This window comes from Phoenix dactylifera, chromosome 1 (genome assembly GCF_051530095.1).
Source record: "Phoenix dactylifera cultivar Ajwa chromosome 1, Ajwa_hap1_PhDact_Kaust_v1.1, whole genome shotgun sequence".
Lineage (NCBI taxonomy): Eukaryota > Viridiplantae > Streptophyta > Magnoliopsida > Arecales > Arecaceae > Phoenix > Phoenix dactylifera.
In genome coordinates, this window is record NC_143190.1 from 63,107,948 (window position 1) to 63,126,794 (window position 18,847).

Below are 18,847 nucleotides of genomic sequence, written 5' to 3' on the forward strand. Positions count from 1 at the left end.
CCCCTGTTTCATCACCTAGATAAGGTCTTCCGAGTGGGAAGATAAGGATGCAGAGGCTTGAGCCGATCCACAGATGAAGGGAGATTTGCAGGATCTGATCCGGACATTGGGAAGGAGGTGAGCTGGGAGCCAATCGCATTGAAGAAGTTGGCTTCGGCTTTGGATGCAGTGGATGCTGAAATGTTGCTCACGACTGATAGGGGATGAGCTTGGATGTTTGGAGATTCCATGGGATCAAGCCAGAAGAGGATGGGATTTGAGTTTATCCCATGGATCATGCGGAAGATCTTGGCCCCGTTCCGAAACAGAGCCCTGTTCGTTGGACGCGGAAGGGAGATGGAGTTCATCCGGAATGATGTGGGTGATGGAAGACAAGCTCGCATGATGACGCGGACCGCTCGGGATGGCTGGGAGATTCCATGAACGTTGAAGTCAATCTGAAATGCTGGGAGAACTCCTTCGCGGGGAGAAGCTGATCGTGTGAGGATTTGTTCCGGATGATGTTCACGGCTGGAAAGAAATCTGGGAAGAAGGATTTACTGGGATTTGTGAACGAGATGTGAGGAGTGGTTGTGGATGGCTAGCTTTATGCGGATGAAGGGAAGTTGAGGAAGATAATGCGTGAACTCATCCGTTGATAGGCTGGAAGATGATCCGGAAGAAGGGGAACTTATCCACCGATCCGTGAAGCTTGGGATGCACATGGATCCGTGAAGCTGCTTGATCCAATCCACGGCTGAAGCAGGGGAAGATGTGGATTGTGTCACGGAAAACTAGAAACTAACGAAAGAAGAGGATGGACGTGGGACTTCAATGCGGATGGAGTTAGATCATGAAAGAAGATTGGTTGGTTTGGGAGGAAGTATTTTTAGTTGTAGATGAATGATTGATCTGTTGGGATGAAGGTTGGTCGGTTTGGGATGAGAGCTTATCCGTGGATGGGAGATCTGAGAGGATAAGCTTGGGAACTAGCGGAAGAAGATGAGGATGCACGATGCAGGGGATTCGGATGGAAGAGGAGCTGGGACTTTGCTGGCTTGAGCCGTGATAAGATGATACTCTGTTCTGAAGCAAAGGATAAGGATGCAAGACTGGGAGGAAGGCCAACGCGAATGAGAAGAATCCGGAGAGGATGGGATCTGGGACTTGGAATACGGAAGGGATGAAGCTGGGATCAAACGTAGATGAGACAACTTTGTTCTATTCTTTGGACATGGGAGGGAAGAGTGACGTGGAACCTTGATCTTTAAGCACTTAAAGGATGACGTGGACATGGGGTGGACTCAGAAAAATGTTAGAAAAGAAACAGGAGAATTGGGACGGACGGCTGAATCGGGATGTGAGAGGATCTAATTCATGGGGTGCATGCGATTTGGGTTCAGGGATCATCCCAAATGAGTTTGACTCGACCTGCTTACATTAGACTTGACCTGCATACAGTAGACTTGACCTGCATAGATTGAACTCGACCAATAAAATCAATCAAACTTGAATTACTTTTAATAATTTATTAAAATGCAATGATGAAGGAGAATGCATTTTCTTATGTTTAAATTTTAAATATATGCGTAAGAATAATAACAAATGCTATGAGTAAGAAGTTAATTTATGCATTATTTAGCACTTATCGATATCTACAAGGGATGTGATTGTCGTACAATCCATAAATCACTCCCATTCTGTTGTTTGGTTAACAAACCTACAACCTATATGTACATGTCTCATCAATAAGAATGTATCGAGATTTTATCATCTTTATGGTATCAAAGCAACTCTTTCCTCCAACAAGAAGAAATTGATCCTCTCTCATGGCTTCTAGTGATTCTTCTAATGCCACTCTTGTTGTTGTCAACAGCCCCACCACCACCACTCTACAACTAATCTCGATCAATGCAGCCACCTAACTTTCCTTGAAGCTCATATCGTCCAATTTTGCCTCCCGACGTGCACAATTTGTCTTTCTTCTTATTGGCTATGATCTAATGGGTTATGTTGACGGCACAACCCCATGCCTGCCAAAGGAAGATGCGTCCTCATCATCCTCCTCAGCACCAACGTCCCATCCCCTACGTATCTTCCACTATAGCAAAATTGGTTTGCGCTGATGCTTTTTTGTCGACGCTTGTAAAAAACGTTCGCTCTAGCGCCTAAAATGGCCGATGCTTTTAAAAACCGTCGGCAATATACGGCGCTAATTAGCGTCGTTGTAGTATGTAACCTAAGACGACGCTTATTCGCATCATCGAAAACCTAATTCTAAACAAAACCCAGCAGCTGCCCCCCTTCTTCCCCATCCTCGATCGATATCAAGCCCTAGCTGACCCTCCTCTCTGGTTTTGGCAGGACGAGCTCCTGCTCCATGCAATCTTGGCATCAGTTTCAAAAGCTATTATTCCACTAATTGCTACGTTAGAGACCTCCCATGCAGCCTGGTCGAAGCTCACTCGGCTCTATGCCAACCGCTCTTGTACCAGAGTCATGCAGCTGAAAGAGGATCTTACCCACATCCAACATGATTCACGTTCTGTGACGAACTTCTTGCATGCTGTGAAAATTATTGCTAATGAGTTAGCTACCATTGATACTCCCCTCTCAGCAGATGATATCACACTTCACGTCCTTAATGGACTCGGGCCTGATTATCGAGATATTGCTGCCCCAATCCGTGCTCGTGAGAATTCTCTCACCTTTGAGGAACTTCATGATCTGCTGCTCGGCCATGAGAACTACATCCATCGATTGGAGGCATCTAATGCAACTCCGGTTGCAACCGCCAACTCCAATAAGTTCCCCAACGCCGGACTTCCAACTCCAATAAGTTCCCCAACAAGAAGAGCTCTTGGCCTCTAATACCATGTTAAAATCACCACTTCAATAACTTAGGATCTCTGCTCTAATACCATGTTAAAATCACCACTTGTCCTAAAAACTTAAACTTATATGATGAAGTAGATTTATTTATATATTTTATATTTTCTTACATTTCTTTTAGAATGATCGCTTGCATAAAATGTTGAAGGATCCATATGGATATCTTTTATATCACTTATTGGCTAGGGGAGGGTTTGACTTTTTCCTCTTAGAAGTATTTGTTCTTATATTAATTATAATATTGGCAACTAAGTTTTTGGAGTCAGTACATCGAGCCAAAATTTGGTGATGTTACTTCAGCTAAGCCCAGCTCATTATGCCATTGAAGTTCCAAAACTCTCGATATAAACTACCATCTGTTTGGATTGAGAGAACTGTGAAGAGTAGAAGAGAAAAAAGAGGAGAAAAAGTAAAATTCCTTGTTTGGTTGGAAGACAAGAGAAGAGAAATTTATTTTCTCTTGTTGTCTTGGTACAAATTTTAGAAAAGGAGGAGAAGAGAAGTGGAATTCAAAATCCCACCTCTAAGTTAAGAGAGAAACAAGAGAATCATAGAGAAATGATTTCAATTAAAACTTTTTCTCTTAGTCTAAAGAGAGTCTTAAAGTAACTTTCATCTTTGACTTTGCTGGCCAAACGATCGAAAGTGGAGCAAAATCCTTTTTTAAAAGTGGTTTTCGTTCATGCATGTCACCCCAAACAAACAAGCCCTAAGAAAAATCGTTTTTTAAAAAAAAATTAATACGAGGAGGAGTTCTAACTCCATACCCTACCTATATAAATCAAACTCCAAGATTGACCCCCGGGGATATTAAGAAATAGAGCTCCAAAGGAACATTGCATAAAGTGGCAAGGGGTAGTACCATCCAAACTAAAATCCGGTGATAAAGTGCTATATAATTGAACATATCACTGTCAAAAATAAGCTAGCTATCTGCCACAGCTTTTGTAATAAGAGATCACCAAACTACAAATGCCTTTTCTTTTTTTCTTAATGCAAAATCTTCCATAATTCTTTGCCATTTCAAAACCGTGTTTCCTTTGTTTGTAAAACAAAGTTTGTGGAATCCCAAGCTTCAATTTTATGAGCAGAAGTAGCAACCAAAAGAACACTATGCATGAACCTTGTGAGTAGAGATTGTCATTTGTTTTGCTGTGAAGTAAACGAGTTTGCCAATGAATTTAGTAGCTATACGGAATGTAGATATTGGTTCCTTTTAAATAACCTTTCAGTTTGTATGGAGCATTTTAAGTTTGACTTCAAATTATTCTTCTTATTTTGTAGCTGGATCATGGAATCAATCGTTTCCTTACCGATATGCTATGGCTATTATGGTGGTCCCATTAATGTTGTAACTTGTAAGGTTGCTTAAATTTGACGACAACTTGGACACATTTGGGCCATATTGCAACGAACAAGGAAGTCCCATCTCCATTCCCGTGAAACAAGAAAAGTTGTTGGCTTCTTCAAAGCTCAGGTCAATGGTTTGATGCACTGGGGGTTTACTTGAGGCCTTTTTAGGTTCAATAATTCCAAATTGGCCGTCAGACATCTGCTTTTGATCTAATGCATCTTAAAAAATTGGGTTGCTTGGAACTATGTATATGTTGTTATAATAATGTTGGTCAATGCTGCAAACTTTATATGCTTTCGATTCATCCATTTGTAACAAATGAGAATTTTATGAACTTTATATGTTTCTGACCGATTGTGTATCGTTGATTTATTGTAAGGTTAAGGACTTGAGAATTAAGACGTCATTTGGATTTAATGAGTTGGTCCTTCAGAACATAGAGGTAATGTAAAATCAAACAAACATGATGCCCGTGAGCAACTCATGATGATTAAAATTTGGCTTAGTAGATATTAGCTTGATAGTAAGCAAGTGGAGTTTGAGTTCGGAATTTGAGATCAAAATATATCTGAGCTGAATGAGCTATGCTTGGCTTGTATAAGCATACAAAAATATAAAATTATAAATCATGTCTGAATTTTTAAGATATTTACAAAAAATGTTTTCATTTTCATTTGTTATAAGATATTCCTCTATTTCTTCTAATCATAAGTTGCATGAGGATAAATTATAGATAGTTTATTTAATTATAAGGAATAGTCATATCGCAACCATTACATGGTAATCTAGTGGGTGAGATGGATTCACTTTAAATGAGACAAAAGGTCCCAGCCCTCATTCTCCTCCGCTCCCCCACCACATCGACGACCAAACCCCAAGTAAAATTATTACCAAGATTTATAGATTGAATGTCTTTCTAGATCAACATAAACATAGTTATTTTAATAACATAAGTAAATTGTAGCTATAAGTGGCATATATAATTGAACCTAGTATTGGTTGTACTTGAGAACATTTAGTCCCCACTAAAATCCTTAAGTTGACACCCCTAGGTTGATTGGGTTTTCCAAACCAAGAAATGAGCTCCAATTGTTTTGCTGGTGTACTTTGTTTGCTGGGGTACTTTGTCGAATTAAACTTATAACATGATCAGCAACCCACTAAATTTCTCTAACTTATAAGTCAGATTTAATTTAGGTGTAAATTGGATATCATATATCCTTCGCTTTTCCTACCGATGGGGGGAAAAGTGGATCACCCAACGCATATGGTTAAAACACTCGAATCCGACAATAAGCATGGTCTCGGCGGGCATGGTCTCGGCGAACGTGATCTCGGTAAACATTGTCTCGACAGGCATGGTCTCGGCAAGTGTGATCTCGGTCTCGGCTAAGCAAAGCTTGATTGACCTCAAGGCCAAGAAAAATCCAGTCAGAAGCTGAGACCGACCCCAACTCCACCGAAAGTCAAGACGATGATCTCTAAATCGGAGCGTCTGCATAAAGAAGGAGTTACCAAATCCTCCATATTCGCGATCAAATCCTGCAGTCTCCGCCACAACAGCTGTCAAACCTGAATCCTTGCATTTGCCAGCTAACTTGAATTTCCGTGCCATCTAAGGTAATCTATTTAACCCAAGATTTGCGCAATTACAACCGATTGCGAGTAACTGCCACATCTCCTCCTATAAAGAGGGAGGAACTCCGGCAAGAGAGGAGATTTTCTCCCACTCTATAAAAAGATTTCTTCATTAAAATATCTGCGGATCTTCTCTGACTTAAGTATCGGAGGGCCTTCGTCGAATCTCCCGGCCTGGGCTTCTTGCAGGTCTGTCAGAGACAGCCGTCCGCCACCGCCTGCGTCAGAAGCTCCTCCTCCTAGTTCGCGATCACCTCCGAGTCCGATTTCCAGCAACAACACCTATATTCAAAAAATCAAGTAATTAGCAGTGCTGTTACTGATCCATGACCAGTCTCTCTCTCTCTCTCTCTCTCTCTCTATATATATATATATATATATATATATATGACAAATTATCCCAAGAAACAAACATGAATCCAGCTGCAAGTCCTTTAGATCTTAGAGCAGTACAAAGATTGACGGCTAATCCAAGGAGTGCACCCCTCTCCATCTCCGCTGGTGAAGCTACCTCACTGTTACTTCTGTGGCTTATGTTACCTCTCCCGCCATATAAATAGAGCACTTGCACCGGCCCTTCTCTCAAGACAACCTTCCAAAGACAGTCTCAATCTGTTTGATATCTAAATTCAATTGGCACGTAACAAAGCCATGACTGAGAAGGAGGGGGGTCTCGTGAAGAATGGCCATGAGGATGGGATGAAGCTTGCTTTATCCCTCCTCGAGGAGTTCGGACTCCCCCTCGGCCTCCTCCCGCTTGCAGACGTGATCGAGGTTGGGTTCGTGAGGAGCACCGGCTACATGTGGATCGTCCAAGAGAAGAAAGTGGAGCACAGTTTCAAGATGATCAGCAAGCTGGTAAGCTATGACACTCAGATCAATGGTTACGTCGAGAAGAAGCGCATCAAGAAGCTCAAGGGGGTGAAGGCCAAGGAGCTGCTCCTGTGGCCGCCGGTGAACGAGATCACCGTCGATGAACCACCCACCGGGAAGATCCGCTTCAAGAGCCTGGCTGGGGTCACCAAAACCTTCCCTGTGGAGGCCTTTGCTGCCGGTCAGTAGGGGAGTTTTGGAGCTCGCTTATTTGCCTCCGAACGACCGATACGAGTATATATGCTGCTTTCAATGTCGCTTGGCTGGTTTGGGCTTTGGCTTTTTTATGTTATGCTTGGGTATATTGTTAGTGTATGGTAATGGTGAATAAAAAAGAAGCCTACTATACGTGCTTCCATGGTTTTCTTCTGTCCTTAAATTACATAGTGAAGTCTTCAAAGTCTGCCATTCCCATATTTGATGGAAGTCGGAAGAAGAATGACGATGATTTGAAGACTAGACAGGAATTTGAGCTACAAACATCAATTAAGCAATGATTTTAGGTTATAGTAATTCGATCTGGTTAGGCTTTTTCGTTGATAAAAAATTTAGTAAAAGGCTTTGGTGCACCGGTAAAGTCGTTCCATTACAGTCTGTTCGAAGCAATGAAACGAACTCTTTGTGCCTTGAGCATAAAGCATGGAAGAGGAGGAAGATCAATGTGATATAGGAGTCTATGTATGACATTCTATTGTTTGGTTTTAGTTTATGGGGTTGAGCACGTACTTGGAATTATGGATTTCCTTGAACCAGGCCCATTCTATTAACATCAGCGGCCAACTAGCCAGTCTTTAATCTCGCAAAAGTGATAAATGTTTTAGGTGACTGAATATTGGATTAGTTATCTGGATTTGGGCTAGTCTCGATATGAAAATATGAAATTTCGAATGTGAGCATGGTATATATGTGTTTGAGCACAAGTTTTTTTATGGAGACCTCCACCCAAATACAATGTGTGTCCTGAACATAGGCCTAACTTTAGTAATCTTTGGGTCGCGTTGGAGGTTAACCCTTCTGAAAAATTCTTGATATACTTCACCTAGAGCCACCTCATTCCTTCATATCACTTATCCACACTCCCTTCTTGACGATTTGGGCCTTGGTGGTTAGAAAATACTTATAAAGCACCAATAAAGAGAATTATAGACTTTGTAAATGGCAATAGTAAAGTCAGAAAAATACTTAGGTGCTCACATGCATGAAAGTAAACTTTTGGTGCACAAAAAAAAGCTTATAGTTTGTATGTATAAAGCATCATGCGATACTTCAAACGACTTTCTAACTTGATCTCACCATCCCTTGTTTGGGTACCTGAATCCAAACCAAATTCCCCTTTCTAACAAGATTTTAACCTAGAATTCATATAGAAAACCATAAAGTATTTAACTTTGAATCCCTCCGAGAGGACGTTCAATTCTCTCACGTCATGCACCTGATTCGAATTATTTTTATGTATAGTGCTGGTAACACTTCCTAGTTGCAGGATTGCCGGACCTTGATATGTCAAAATTTGAAACCAAATATATGAATCTGATCAAGTGCCACCAATGGGGTACAAATGGACCACTCTTACAACATACCATGAGGTTTTTCCTTTTGGTTGTAAAGGAGGCTAAGAGCCACCCAGAACTTTATTATAAGAACAGAATTTGCTGAAGTAGGATTTACATGGAATTTGGATTATAACAAAGTTGCATAAGATATGGAAGGCCTAACTAGCTATTTCTATAGAATTGCGCTGAAAATTCTGTAGGATTTGTGGATTAAACCGTCAATTTAAGCACGACCTGTCAACCAGACTCTGTTCAACCTAAATCTTATGGAAAGAAAAGAAAGACTTTTATAGATCTTTTTTCTCTTCATGCAGCCTAAAGACTAGGATCTAGGTTGGATTTGGGCAGATTATTAGAAAATGAAAGCCAGATGCGCCAACATATGCAATTTCTATAGAATTTTCAATCCAATTCTACAGAGATATCCAAACAGGTCTAGAAGGTCAAACAGCAAGAATTGCACTAGTTGGAGTTTCTAAGGACCATGGAATTATTTTCATCTGTGGATTGGCAGGGCTGGCAGACCTAACCGTTGGGACCAGAGGGAACATCAGGATGACACTATTTATTTGACATTTGGAGCTTCCTTTACTCCTTTAGTACTGAAAAAAGTGCAAGCCTACTCACACAATTGCACTCCTAGTCCCGTGCATTAGTCAATGGTCCACATTTTAGACTCTGGAAGGCGTGGTCGTAATGTTAGTTTATTACCTTCTTTTTGCTAGCCTTCTTTAATTATTCACCCGTAGGTACAAGAACCAGAATACAAGGAAGCGAGGGGGAGGGAGAGGGGGAGAAAGAGAGAGTGTGTGTGTGTGGAATTGATGATGGGGCACACTCTACTGCTCTCTAGTTTCAGGGGACAGCCTTCATGAGGTAGAGAAGCATGTTGAGGTGGTGCAGCATTTTACTTTGGGAAAGAGCAACCCTTGTGTCCATATCTCTACATTGCTTTTAGTTTGCTTCAAAGAATTCTGTGCCCTGAGATAAATGATCCCTATCCTAGATCATTAAGGACCACCATTACATTGTTCAACTTAAAAAATACTTGTTAGCTTTTCAAGCACTTTTGTGACAACAGTATATATTATATAAGGAAAATAGGATAGAAGTGTAATAAGAAGGCAAGTAGATGAAGCTATTCTTAGCAGGCAGCTTGATTGCCATTCCATTCACCCTAAGAGAGCACTGCACTTGTTTGTGCTTGCAATCCAATGCTTAGAACGTGGAAAGCATAATGGGCATGTCGCAAGGAGGAAGAACTTAATTACTGACTCTGTTTGTGAAAGAGGTTGGATGTGATTAAGAATAAATGGTTCAAATTATTTACAGAATAAGTTGTTCATGTCGTTCGGAGAACATGTTACAAGAGGTTAATAATTTTCATTCATCACCTTGCAACCTCATCTGATCCTTTCGGCAAGGATTTTAAGTTAAAATAACCAAATTCACCATGTTCAACAGGTTATTCTCCTCTAGATGCTATGTCATTGGTAAAAAGGTGTACATCAATGACAAGAGGCAGGGAAAGAACTAGGAGAGGTACTATACGGATTTAAGGATGCATGGTAGCTTCTCCAATCTTATGGTACAAAACTAGCACTCACTTTGATTGCATCCTTTTGAGGCAAGTTGTTAATACTATGATTTTTAATTTGAACTTTATGTTGTTTGTGTATGTTTATTAGGTGCATATGGAGATTTATTAGGTCAGATCGGATGCGAAGATAGGTCCACTAGAATCCAAGTGTACTAGAAAGTAGATGGAAGACCAAAGTTCCGAGGACACCATTCAACTAATTGATCCATTCTAGTTTAGATGGAAGGAAAGTAAGGAAGAAAAATAATAGTATTATAGTTGTCGGTGAGGGGAAGGAGGTTGAGCCCACGCCAGCCTTTATGGGGTGCCAAGGCCGCGACGCTGGGGATCACGGGTTAGGTCTCATCCCCCACGGCTGCCCCTAATAAAGCCATGGAGTTCCTTGAATGAAACGGAGGCCTCACGCCATGAAGCAATATTTGGCCATGGATCCTTTGGAAGTGGGCGAAGAGAAGGAAAACAATTGCTGAGTTGCGAGCAAAACCATCAAGAGCTTTTTTTTTTAAATGATGGAAGGAGCAAAACTAGCTTCAATCGTTTTGGGTCTTAGTTAGTTGGATATGCTCTTTAAGCTTTTTCTTTTTCTTTTTTTTTAACTTTCTTGCAAATGGAATAACTGAGTCATCAATCAAGGATTGGAATTTGATAAAATAGTTGTCGATTTCCCCTCCTTTTTTTATAAAAAAAAAATAACATTGGTCCACTCAATTTTCATTGAAGTAGGGAAATAGAAAAAAAGTAGTATAAGAAATGACTGAGAAACAAATTGACAGTATGTACAATATCTTAGGAAAACAACAAGCAACAAATGACTTAATGTATCGAGAGAATTACATAATACATTTATGAGGTAATCTGACAATTTTGGAAAATTATTTATGTAGGAAAATAATTGTAGGAAAAAATAAATTTTATCATGTTGGTTAGTAAAAAAATTACTCTACAAAATAACCAAAAAAAGATTATTATATTTCGTTGGAGATAATCTTATTTGAAAATATTGCCAAATTTTCAATAATATTTTTGAATAAATAATTTAAGTAATGATATTTTTTTAGTCAGCCTATTTATTGACTATTTATAGCTCACTTACATAAAGATGTTAATATGGGTCATTTCAAGTATTCAAATACATTTTCATGAGTTAATAAATAATTTTAAATTAATTATACATATAATAAAATAGATTTTTTTATTATACATAAATTCTATTATATTTTTTGTCTCTTAATTAACATATTAATTATAAATTTTATAGATATATTTATTGATAAAGTAATTCCTAATAAATTCCATGCAAGATTTATTAATATTAATAAATATTTATTAATTATTAACTAAAAATTAACATTTACTAATAAATATATTCATATACTAATTATATTATTATTTATATATAACATTACTAGCATTTTAATATATTAATTATGATAAAGTAATCTATTATTTTAAATATAATATTTATTTATTAAAGTTAGTACTTTGATTGATATATTAATGTTGCTTGTTCCTATTTTATCAATGGACCCCATGATGACAGATCACCTTGATGTTGCTATATATACATACGAGTCGAACTTACCAATCCATGTCTTAATCCAACTGTGATTTTGGAATGCATGAGCTTACCTTATGCTCGGCAATCCAACCGAAGAAGCGTGTTAAAGAAAACACCATTTGAATTAGAGGGTTTCTTTCTTTAAGATTTATCTTTATTAAAAAGTTAACGGGCATATCTCCACCCAGACGCTCCTTATTTTGACTCGATTGGACTGCATTTAAAAGAAAGAAAAGGGGAGGGGGGGAGGAAAGGGAAAGGAAAGGCCCTTCTCAATCACTTGGAAACCTCCTAGTCCTGCACACGAACCCCGGTTTACAAATGCAACGGTCCAAAATATAAAGCATCAGCAGTAGCACTCAGCAGGGGAGGAAGGGAATATGATTTCACTTGGGGTTTCATTAAGAAGTAGTCTGATAAACATAATATTTTCCTGTGGCTTAAGAATGATGGCAGGATCATTCAAACAAATTGAAAGAAGCCTTGTGATGACATGAGAAAAAATTTTGAGTTTTTATTCATAAAAATGGAAGCATATATCAGCACCGGCAGCAAAACCATCAATGATATCTACTCTCCCTTTCCTTCCCCCGACCACCAGATTGATGCCCAATCTTCCCAATGGCTCCCAATAATTGCTATGTAGTATATATACATGTAATAATTTCAAGCAGCCATCTCTCTCAGTTATCTCAATTTCTCTAAGACTGCAGTGCGAAATAAATGGTACACCTAAGCTTACCAAGAAGAGAAAGGTGGATTCGTCTGGAAGAGAATTTATGAGAATCCTAGGCTAACCAGGGAATGGGATGAACTGTTGAAATGAGACCAAGTTCTGCAAATGGAAAGAATAAATGAGGTGGGCGAGAATGAAACTGAAGGCGAACAAGGAAAATAAAAGGGAAAGAAAAGGGAAGGGAAAAAATATGGGCTCTTTTTTATCATTCCGGTTCATGCTTCAGCTCGATGAATTATTATGTGGCTGGTTTGCAGTGGAAGTTTGACATTTGTATGAATTGAAGGTTGGGCTGCAAAGATAGATCAAATGAACCATATGTTTCAACGCAAGATACTGTAGTGCCTCACCGATACCTCCAACACCTTCTGGCTGGGGCAGATCATCTCCTTCATCTTCATCCCATCCTTGTAAATCTTAAAAGTTGGGACTATTCTCACGCTCTCGGCTTTGGCGATGGCAGGGCTCTCGCCGACATTGACCTTTAAGATAAAATACAGTAAAGTCGCATAACGAGAAAAAGAGAAAGATGAATGCTTCAGAAAGAAACAAGACATGATATCTGATTACCTTCAGAAAATTTGCTGAAGGATTTTGTGTACACAGTGCATCCACGAATGGGGACATCTGGGTGCACTGCTGGTTCGACGGTGCCATGAAATAAACAACAGAAGCTCCTGAAATGATACAAGTTCCATCTTAGTGCAATAAGTTGCATGGGCAATGGCCATAGCAAATATCAGACATAGCAAGGTTCTGAAACTACAGTACCAGATATTATACCATTACGATGAAAAAGAATAATAGGAACTGAAGAAGAGATTCCAGGTGAATGGCACGAGAGCATTTGATTGAATATATATGTCATAAATACAACAACATAAAGCAGTATTTTTTTCTCTTAAATATCTACTATGCGGTGAAAAGGTGTATTTCATCTAAAGAGGTAGTTTGATGTAAGTAAGATTGATATAAACCTTTGCACCTGTAAAAAGAACATCCAGCTAGACTAAAGGAGGTCTTGAGCAAAGAGGACTACAATGTAGAAAGCTCGATAGCTTGGAGATTTGATGCGAATAGAAAGGGAAAGCTCACCAGGTAAAGATATTGCTGCTTGGAATTGTTCCATACTAGTAATCTCCTCAACTTCCCCACCAAACTTCATATTAGAGACTTCCTCACCACGAGATGTTTTCAACGCAACCTGAGCATGGAAGAAGGCTTCAGCCACCTCAGTATTACCGGGAAGCTCTTTTCTTAGGGCTTCATAATCCCGCACAGCTTCAGCCCAGCGCTCGAGCTACCAACCCAATGAGAAACATTAAACAGATCAATCCAAACTGTTCTTGGTACCCTGATCTCACATGACATTGGTGAACAGAGGACAAGAAACAGACAATTAGAGACAATTTACCTTCACATAGGAGGCAGCACGTCTGAGAAGGGCCTTGGTATAACTGGGATGGATCCTGAGGGCTTCATTGCAATCCTCAATAGCTTTCTCCCACTGTCCAAGCTTCGACCGGCAAGCTGCTCTGTTGCAGTGGAGGACTGGGTTTGATGGATCATATTTAAGACCTTCCCCATACGCCATGCATGCCTCTGCAAAGTATCCAGATTTGAAGAGCTCATTTCCTTGAGCTCGAGCTCTGGACACAGATCTCACATTATTCAGCATTGCTGTCACATCTGCATTTGTAGGATCTATCTGCCTGCCTTTCTCAGCCATTGCAACTGCATTCTCAAACCTGTAAAAATCCCATTGATCATTCTCATTCATGCAAAACTTTTTTTTAAAAAAAAAGAAAACCTTGTAGAAATCTAAACTACCGAGCTCACCTTCCCAATGCCATATCAACTTGGGCTCGAACAATGTAGATATAGGAATCTGATAGCATACCAAAAAATTTGGTCTGCAAGGAAGATGAGAATGATGTATCGAATTTAGGTGCACTTGATAGAGCTGAGTCAGCCTCGTCAAGTTGATGGAGATGGAGAAGGGCTTCTGCTCTCGATGCAATGAGCTGCAAATTCCAACGGACTATGACTTCTACATTCATTTATCCTCTCTAATGACTGCTAAGAAATAACAACCAATATGAATTTTACCAATGGAGAAGAGTCTGCCCCTGCTGCAATGGCTGCATCAGCTTCCCTTAGTGCGCTCTTCCAATCACCAATTTTCCTAGCATCCATACATTTGCCCAGATGTCTGTCCACTGCTTGGTGCTTCTGCAACTCAAAAGGCTCGGGCTGCTGGCCCCCAAAGTAGATATGCCGCTTTGCATTGTCAACCTGCCCCAAGCTGTCATAAGGAATCGCTTAAACAATGTGATATAGGAAAAACAATTGAAAGTTAAAAGGATTACACAAACCTAAATTGGGAAAGGATACTAATTATCGGGGGAAAAAAATTCGAGAAAGCATAAGAAACAGATTACAGAGAATCACTTCATTCTACGACGTTGAATAAAAGTTTATCTCAAAGCAGAATGACTGGATGAAGATGGACTAGCAATTCAATCATTTTTCAGGAAGAAAAGGTTCTTTCTACCATTAAATATCTACCAAGCAACCCTTCATATATAAATTTTGATGCTAAGTAGACCACAGACTCGTCGATGTCAGGAAAATTTATCATCAAAAATGAAGAGCCAACAGTAAAATTACAACTTCAACCAAACAGCGTAAAAAGACAACAAATAAACCGAGCAAAGCTGCAAATAATAAAGCAACTATATTTCTACTACAACAGACAGCAAAACAATGTGAAAGGAAAGGGAACGCAGAGCAGCAGATCACACCAAACTACGAACCATGGGTCTGAGCAAGAGTCGGCTCATATCAGACGACAAAAGGCATTCACTGAGCCAGTCTCCAACAACCAAGGACAAACATGTGACAGGCAGATCAAAAGAAGAGATCTGTAACTAACAAAGATCGAATCTTTCTAACAACAAACACAGGCAGGCATCAGAACAGCACATCCAACTCATAAAGATCAAATATTTCCCCCAGTAACCACTTCACAAGGATCTAAATCTCTCGAGAAAGGAATTTAAATGAAGAAGAGTAAATGCATAGGATTTCTCACCGTAAGTATAGCGAAGCCAATCTCTGGTGTGCTCGGTCATTCACCGGATCCAGGCGGACCACCTCCTCGCACTCCTTCACCGCCTCCCCCAACCTGCCGAGCCCCATCAGCGCCGCCGCGCGGTTGCTCCGACACGATGCTAGGCTACTCCGGTACGCGGCATTGTGCCGGCACATCGCAATCCCTCGATCATAGAGACTCAGCGCCTCCGCGAACTGCCCCCTTTTGTACTGCTCGTTGGCCGCCCTGGTCACCTCCTGTAGATCCGAGCTTGCCATTGCCCTCCGCGCCGCGGAATCCCCCAAATTCCCCATCCCCGCCTCCCCACCGACCTTCCCCGAGACGGCGCCGGCAGCCCCACCGCGCATTATACTCCCGTGGCCGTAATTCCCGCTGCCGGATCCCAGCACGTCGCTCCTCGGCGTCTTCTGGGCGATCATGCCCGTCTTCCCGATTATCCCCGAGGGGCAGATGTTCCCCGCCGGAAGCACATTGGTCACCGGAGAACTCGCCGAGCTACTCCCGCCGCCGCCGGAGTAGATGAGCGGTCCAGGGTCGGTCCAGCGGTGGCCGGGCCGCGAACCCCTGCCGTCCAAGGCAGTGGGGCTACTCTCGCCGGAGAGCTCCCCGGAGTGGTTCCGCCTCCCGGGAGCACCGCCGGAGGCGAGGTTACGGGCGGCGGCGGCGCTCGCCCGGGTCTTGCCGGTGACGGAGCCGGAGGAGCTGGAGCTGCTGCTGGTGTTGGTGACAGCGGCCGAGGCGGCACGGGGCTGGAGCGGCGAGACGGGGGAGCCGAGATCGAGGGCGAAGTCCTTGGAGTCAGGCTTGTTGGCATCAAGAGCGAGGGCGGAGTGGAACCGACCGGAGGGAGGCTCGATCCCGGCATCAAGATGGGGCCTTTGTGTCCGGCCGGACGGCTCGCCGGGGCGGGACATCTGGGCTCGAGGCGTCTCTTGGGCTCGCGCGGCTTAGATCTCCTCCGGCCACCACACCGCCCTTTGCTTTTCTTTATTATTATTATTATTATTTTCCTTCCCTTCTCCTCCACCACTCGGATCACCGCCCGTGGCTAGCTGTTGCAGCTACAAGAGAAGGCGAGAATAGGACGAGACGCAGTTTTTGGACAGCGATGGAGAGCTGAAGACATAGAAGAAGAAATAGACGAGGACCGAGAAAGAGAAGGGGTTTACAGTGGGAAGGATGGGGATCTCGTGATTTGGAAGGGAGAAAGCGAGGAATGAATGTGGGTAGATTTGGTGATGGACAGGAAAGGAGAAGAAGGGAGGAATACAGAGGAAGAGACGAGAGGAGAGGAGAACAAGAAAAATAAAAACAAAACAGGAGAGAGTATGGGACAATAAAAAGGGGCAAACTTTCGCTACTTCACCTCCCCCCTCCGCTCCCTTCTCTCTCTCTTTCTTCTCTTTCACGAGAACCCTTGCTGTCCTCTACCTTCTCCCGTCGCCATGTATAAATACGGTATTCTTCTTTCCTTCTTCAAATTTCGTCCAGAAACATTCAATCATTTGCCCATTGTTTCAGATTTCATCTCCACTTGTCTCCCAGATTTTCTTTTTTTTTTTACCATTTTTTAGACTCTTATATAAACCTCATTTGTTCCCTTTTGTCTGTCGCATGCAAACATCTAAATCTGATAATTTTGACGGATACTTTCTGTCTTTCTGATATTTTTATTTTATCCAATTTATATCAATCTTTACATCAAGAATCCAAGATCTGCGTAAAACCTTAAGCCCCGTCCTTATCTATCTCCACTGTAGGGACCGTATAGTTTCTTTCCTCGGCCCTCTGAATTGAGATCCCATCACGCTTCCATCTAATGAGCTTGGATTTCTTCCGGATTTTTTAAATTTTCTTATTTATAGAAATTTGCTTTCTTAAGAAAGATTTGCTTCTCGTTAATTGATCTTTTCGTGTGCAAATATTTATTTCCCGTTGTCTCTCCTCGCCCAATTTTCCATGCAAAATTTATGGTCAGATTCCGTACTTTCAACACTTCTCTTCTAACGCGTGCCAGAAGCGAGGAGAGATTTAAACCCCGCGCAGGATGACCCGAACACCCCCATTAACTGCACGGAATTACGAACAACCCAAGAAAGTTACCGTGAGACGGGCGGGGGCTTTTTGGTAATATGGATCGCCCTCGCGACAGGGGCAACTGACCATGTGCCGTGCGCTATGCCAGCTGGCTCCGTTTAGGGAACCTAGGCGCTCCATCGCCCTCCAGCTGCCCATCAACGGCGACGGTGACGGCTCCAACAAGATGCCGCGGAATATTCCGTCAAGAGGTGATCCAAACGTGGTTTACCGACCCATCGATCGAGACCCGATGGAGCGGCTTTTGACCTCGAGGAGGCGGCGAGTCGGGTCCGGTCACCACCGGCTCATCACGCGGCCTGCTCGGCAAGTTAATAAAAGGTAATTAAAATTAATTGTTGTGAATTAAAGCTAGGAGTGGGTTTTAAGACCATAATTGAGTGTTAATAAAAAACATAATTATTTTGGTCAGGCATCGTAGTTGCTAGTTACTGGATTCATGATTTATTGTTTTGCACATTTTGAGTGCATAGAATTTGAATTAAGTTGCATGGATTTCTGTTCCAATTGAAACCATTTTTATATTTTTCAATGATTTTTTTTTTGCTCTATAGGAAGTAGGATGTGTAGAAGCTGGCTAAAAGCCAAGATAACAATTGGATCAAATTAGGTCCTTCTACAGCAACTACAAGAGGCTTTGCCAACTTTTCATATTGGTACCCTCTAGTGTGCAAGCAGGGTTTCCATGTACAACAAGTTAAATAAAGTTGAAAGATAGTATCAAAAGAGTAATCAATTCATTTAAAATATCTAATTTTATAGGATACAATGATAAAAATAAAAAAAAGTATAGATTATCTAACCTCTTTATGTAGCTGCTTTTAGTACAATTAGTATGTTTTTGGATGTGATAATGAATGGATAAGAAATGATATTAGAGGAGGATAAAAAGAAATAAATTATAATTAATTGCATAACAATTACTTTTCTACTAAGTGAATTACAGGAAAGTTTACTCAGATGTATTCCATCTTTGCAAATGGATTAAATTCAGTTCATTGAATTTTAATATAACTATCTGACAGCGAAAATCAACATAGAAATCTTGCTATGCATGAAGGGGTAACAGAAAGATGGTACTTTCCTAAATTTGCATCTAAAACTTGTTAATGAATAGGAAGGAATAATAGTTGTTTTAATGTATAGAGACTTCAGTAAAAAGGAAAAAGGAAAAGAGAGAGTTTGATATTCCCAAGCTCACTTATAAGACATGCTATGTCATTGCAAACTGCCTTGACAAACTATTTTAGTTTACTTTCCTGATTTTATCTAAAACTTGCTGATGAATATGAAGGAATAATATTCGTTTTAAATATAGAAAGACCTCAGTAAATAAGGATATAGGAAGATTACAAAGCCTTTTTTTATTACTATGGAATCATCGCAACAACTAACCTACACCTATAAAATCTCTTATTGATTGTGTCTATGATCTTGTCTACACCTAACTCA

General features: G+C 40.9%; 2 protein-coding genes across 2 annotated transcripts; one reads left to right on the plus strand and one right to left on the minus strand.

Moving 5' to 3' along the window:
- The first annotated feature begins 6,315 nt into the window (after positions 1-6,315).
- Positions 6,316-7,136, plus strand: LOC103697561 (uncharacterized). Its single transcript, XM_088715385.2, has one exon. The coding sequence runs from the start codon at positions 6,515-6,517 to the stop codon at positions 6,923-6,925; it is 411 nt and encodes a 136-aa protein (XP_088571511.1). The 5' UTR covers positions 6,316-6,514; the 3' UTR covers positions 6,926-7,136.
- Positions 7,137-11,936: 4,800 nt separating this feature from the next.
- LOC103697560 (inactive TPR repeat-containing thioredoxin TTL3-like) lies at positions 11,937-16,724 on the minus strand. The gene is made up of 7 exons (XM_008779444.6): positions 15,278-16,724; positions 14,293-14,488; positions 14,023-14,207; positions 13,598-13,931; positions 13,279-13,483; positions 12,754-12,860; positions 11,937-12,665 (listed from the first exon to the last, which is right to left on the minus strand). Exons 1-7 carry the CDS (start codon positions 16,210-16,212, stop codon positions 12,507-12,509), a joined length of 2,121 nt encoding a protein of 706 aa, XP_008777666.4. The 5' UTR covers positions 16,213-16,724; the 3' UTR covers positions 11,937-12,506.
- Between the last annotated feature and the right edge of the window lie 2,123 nt (positions 16,725-18,847).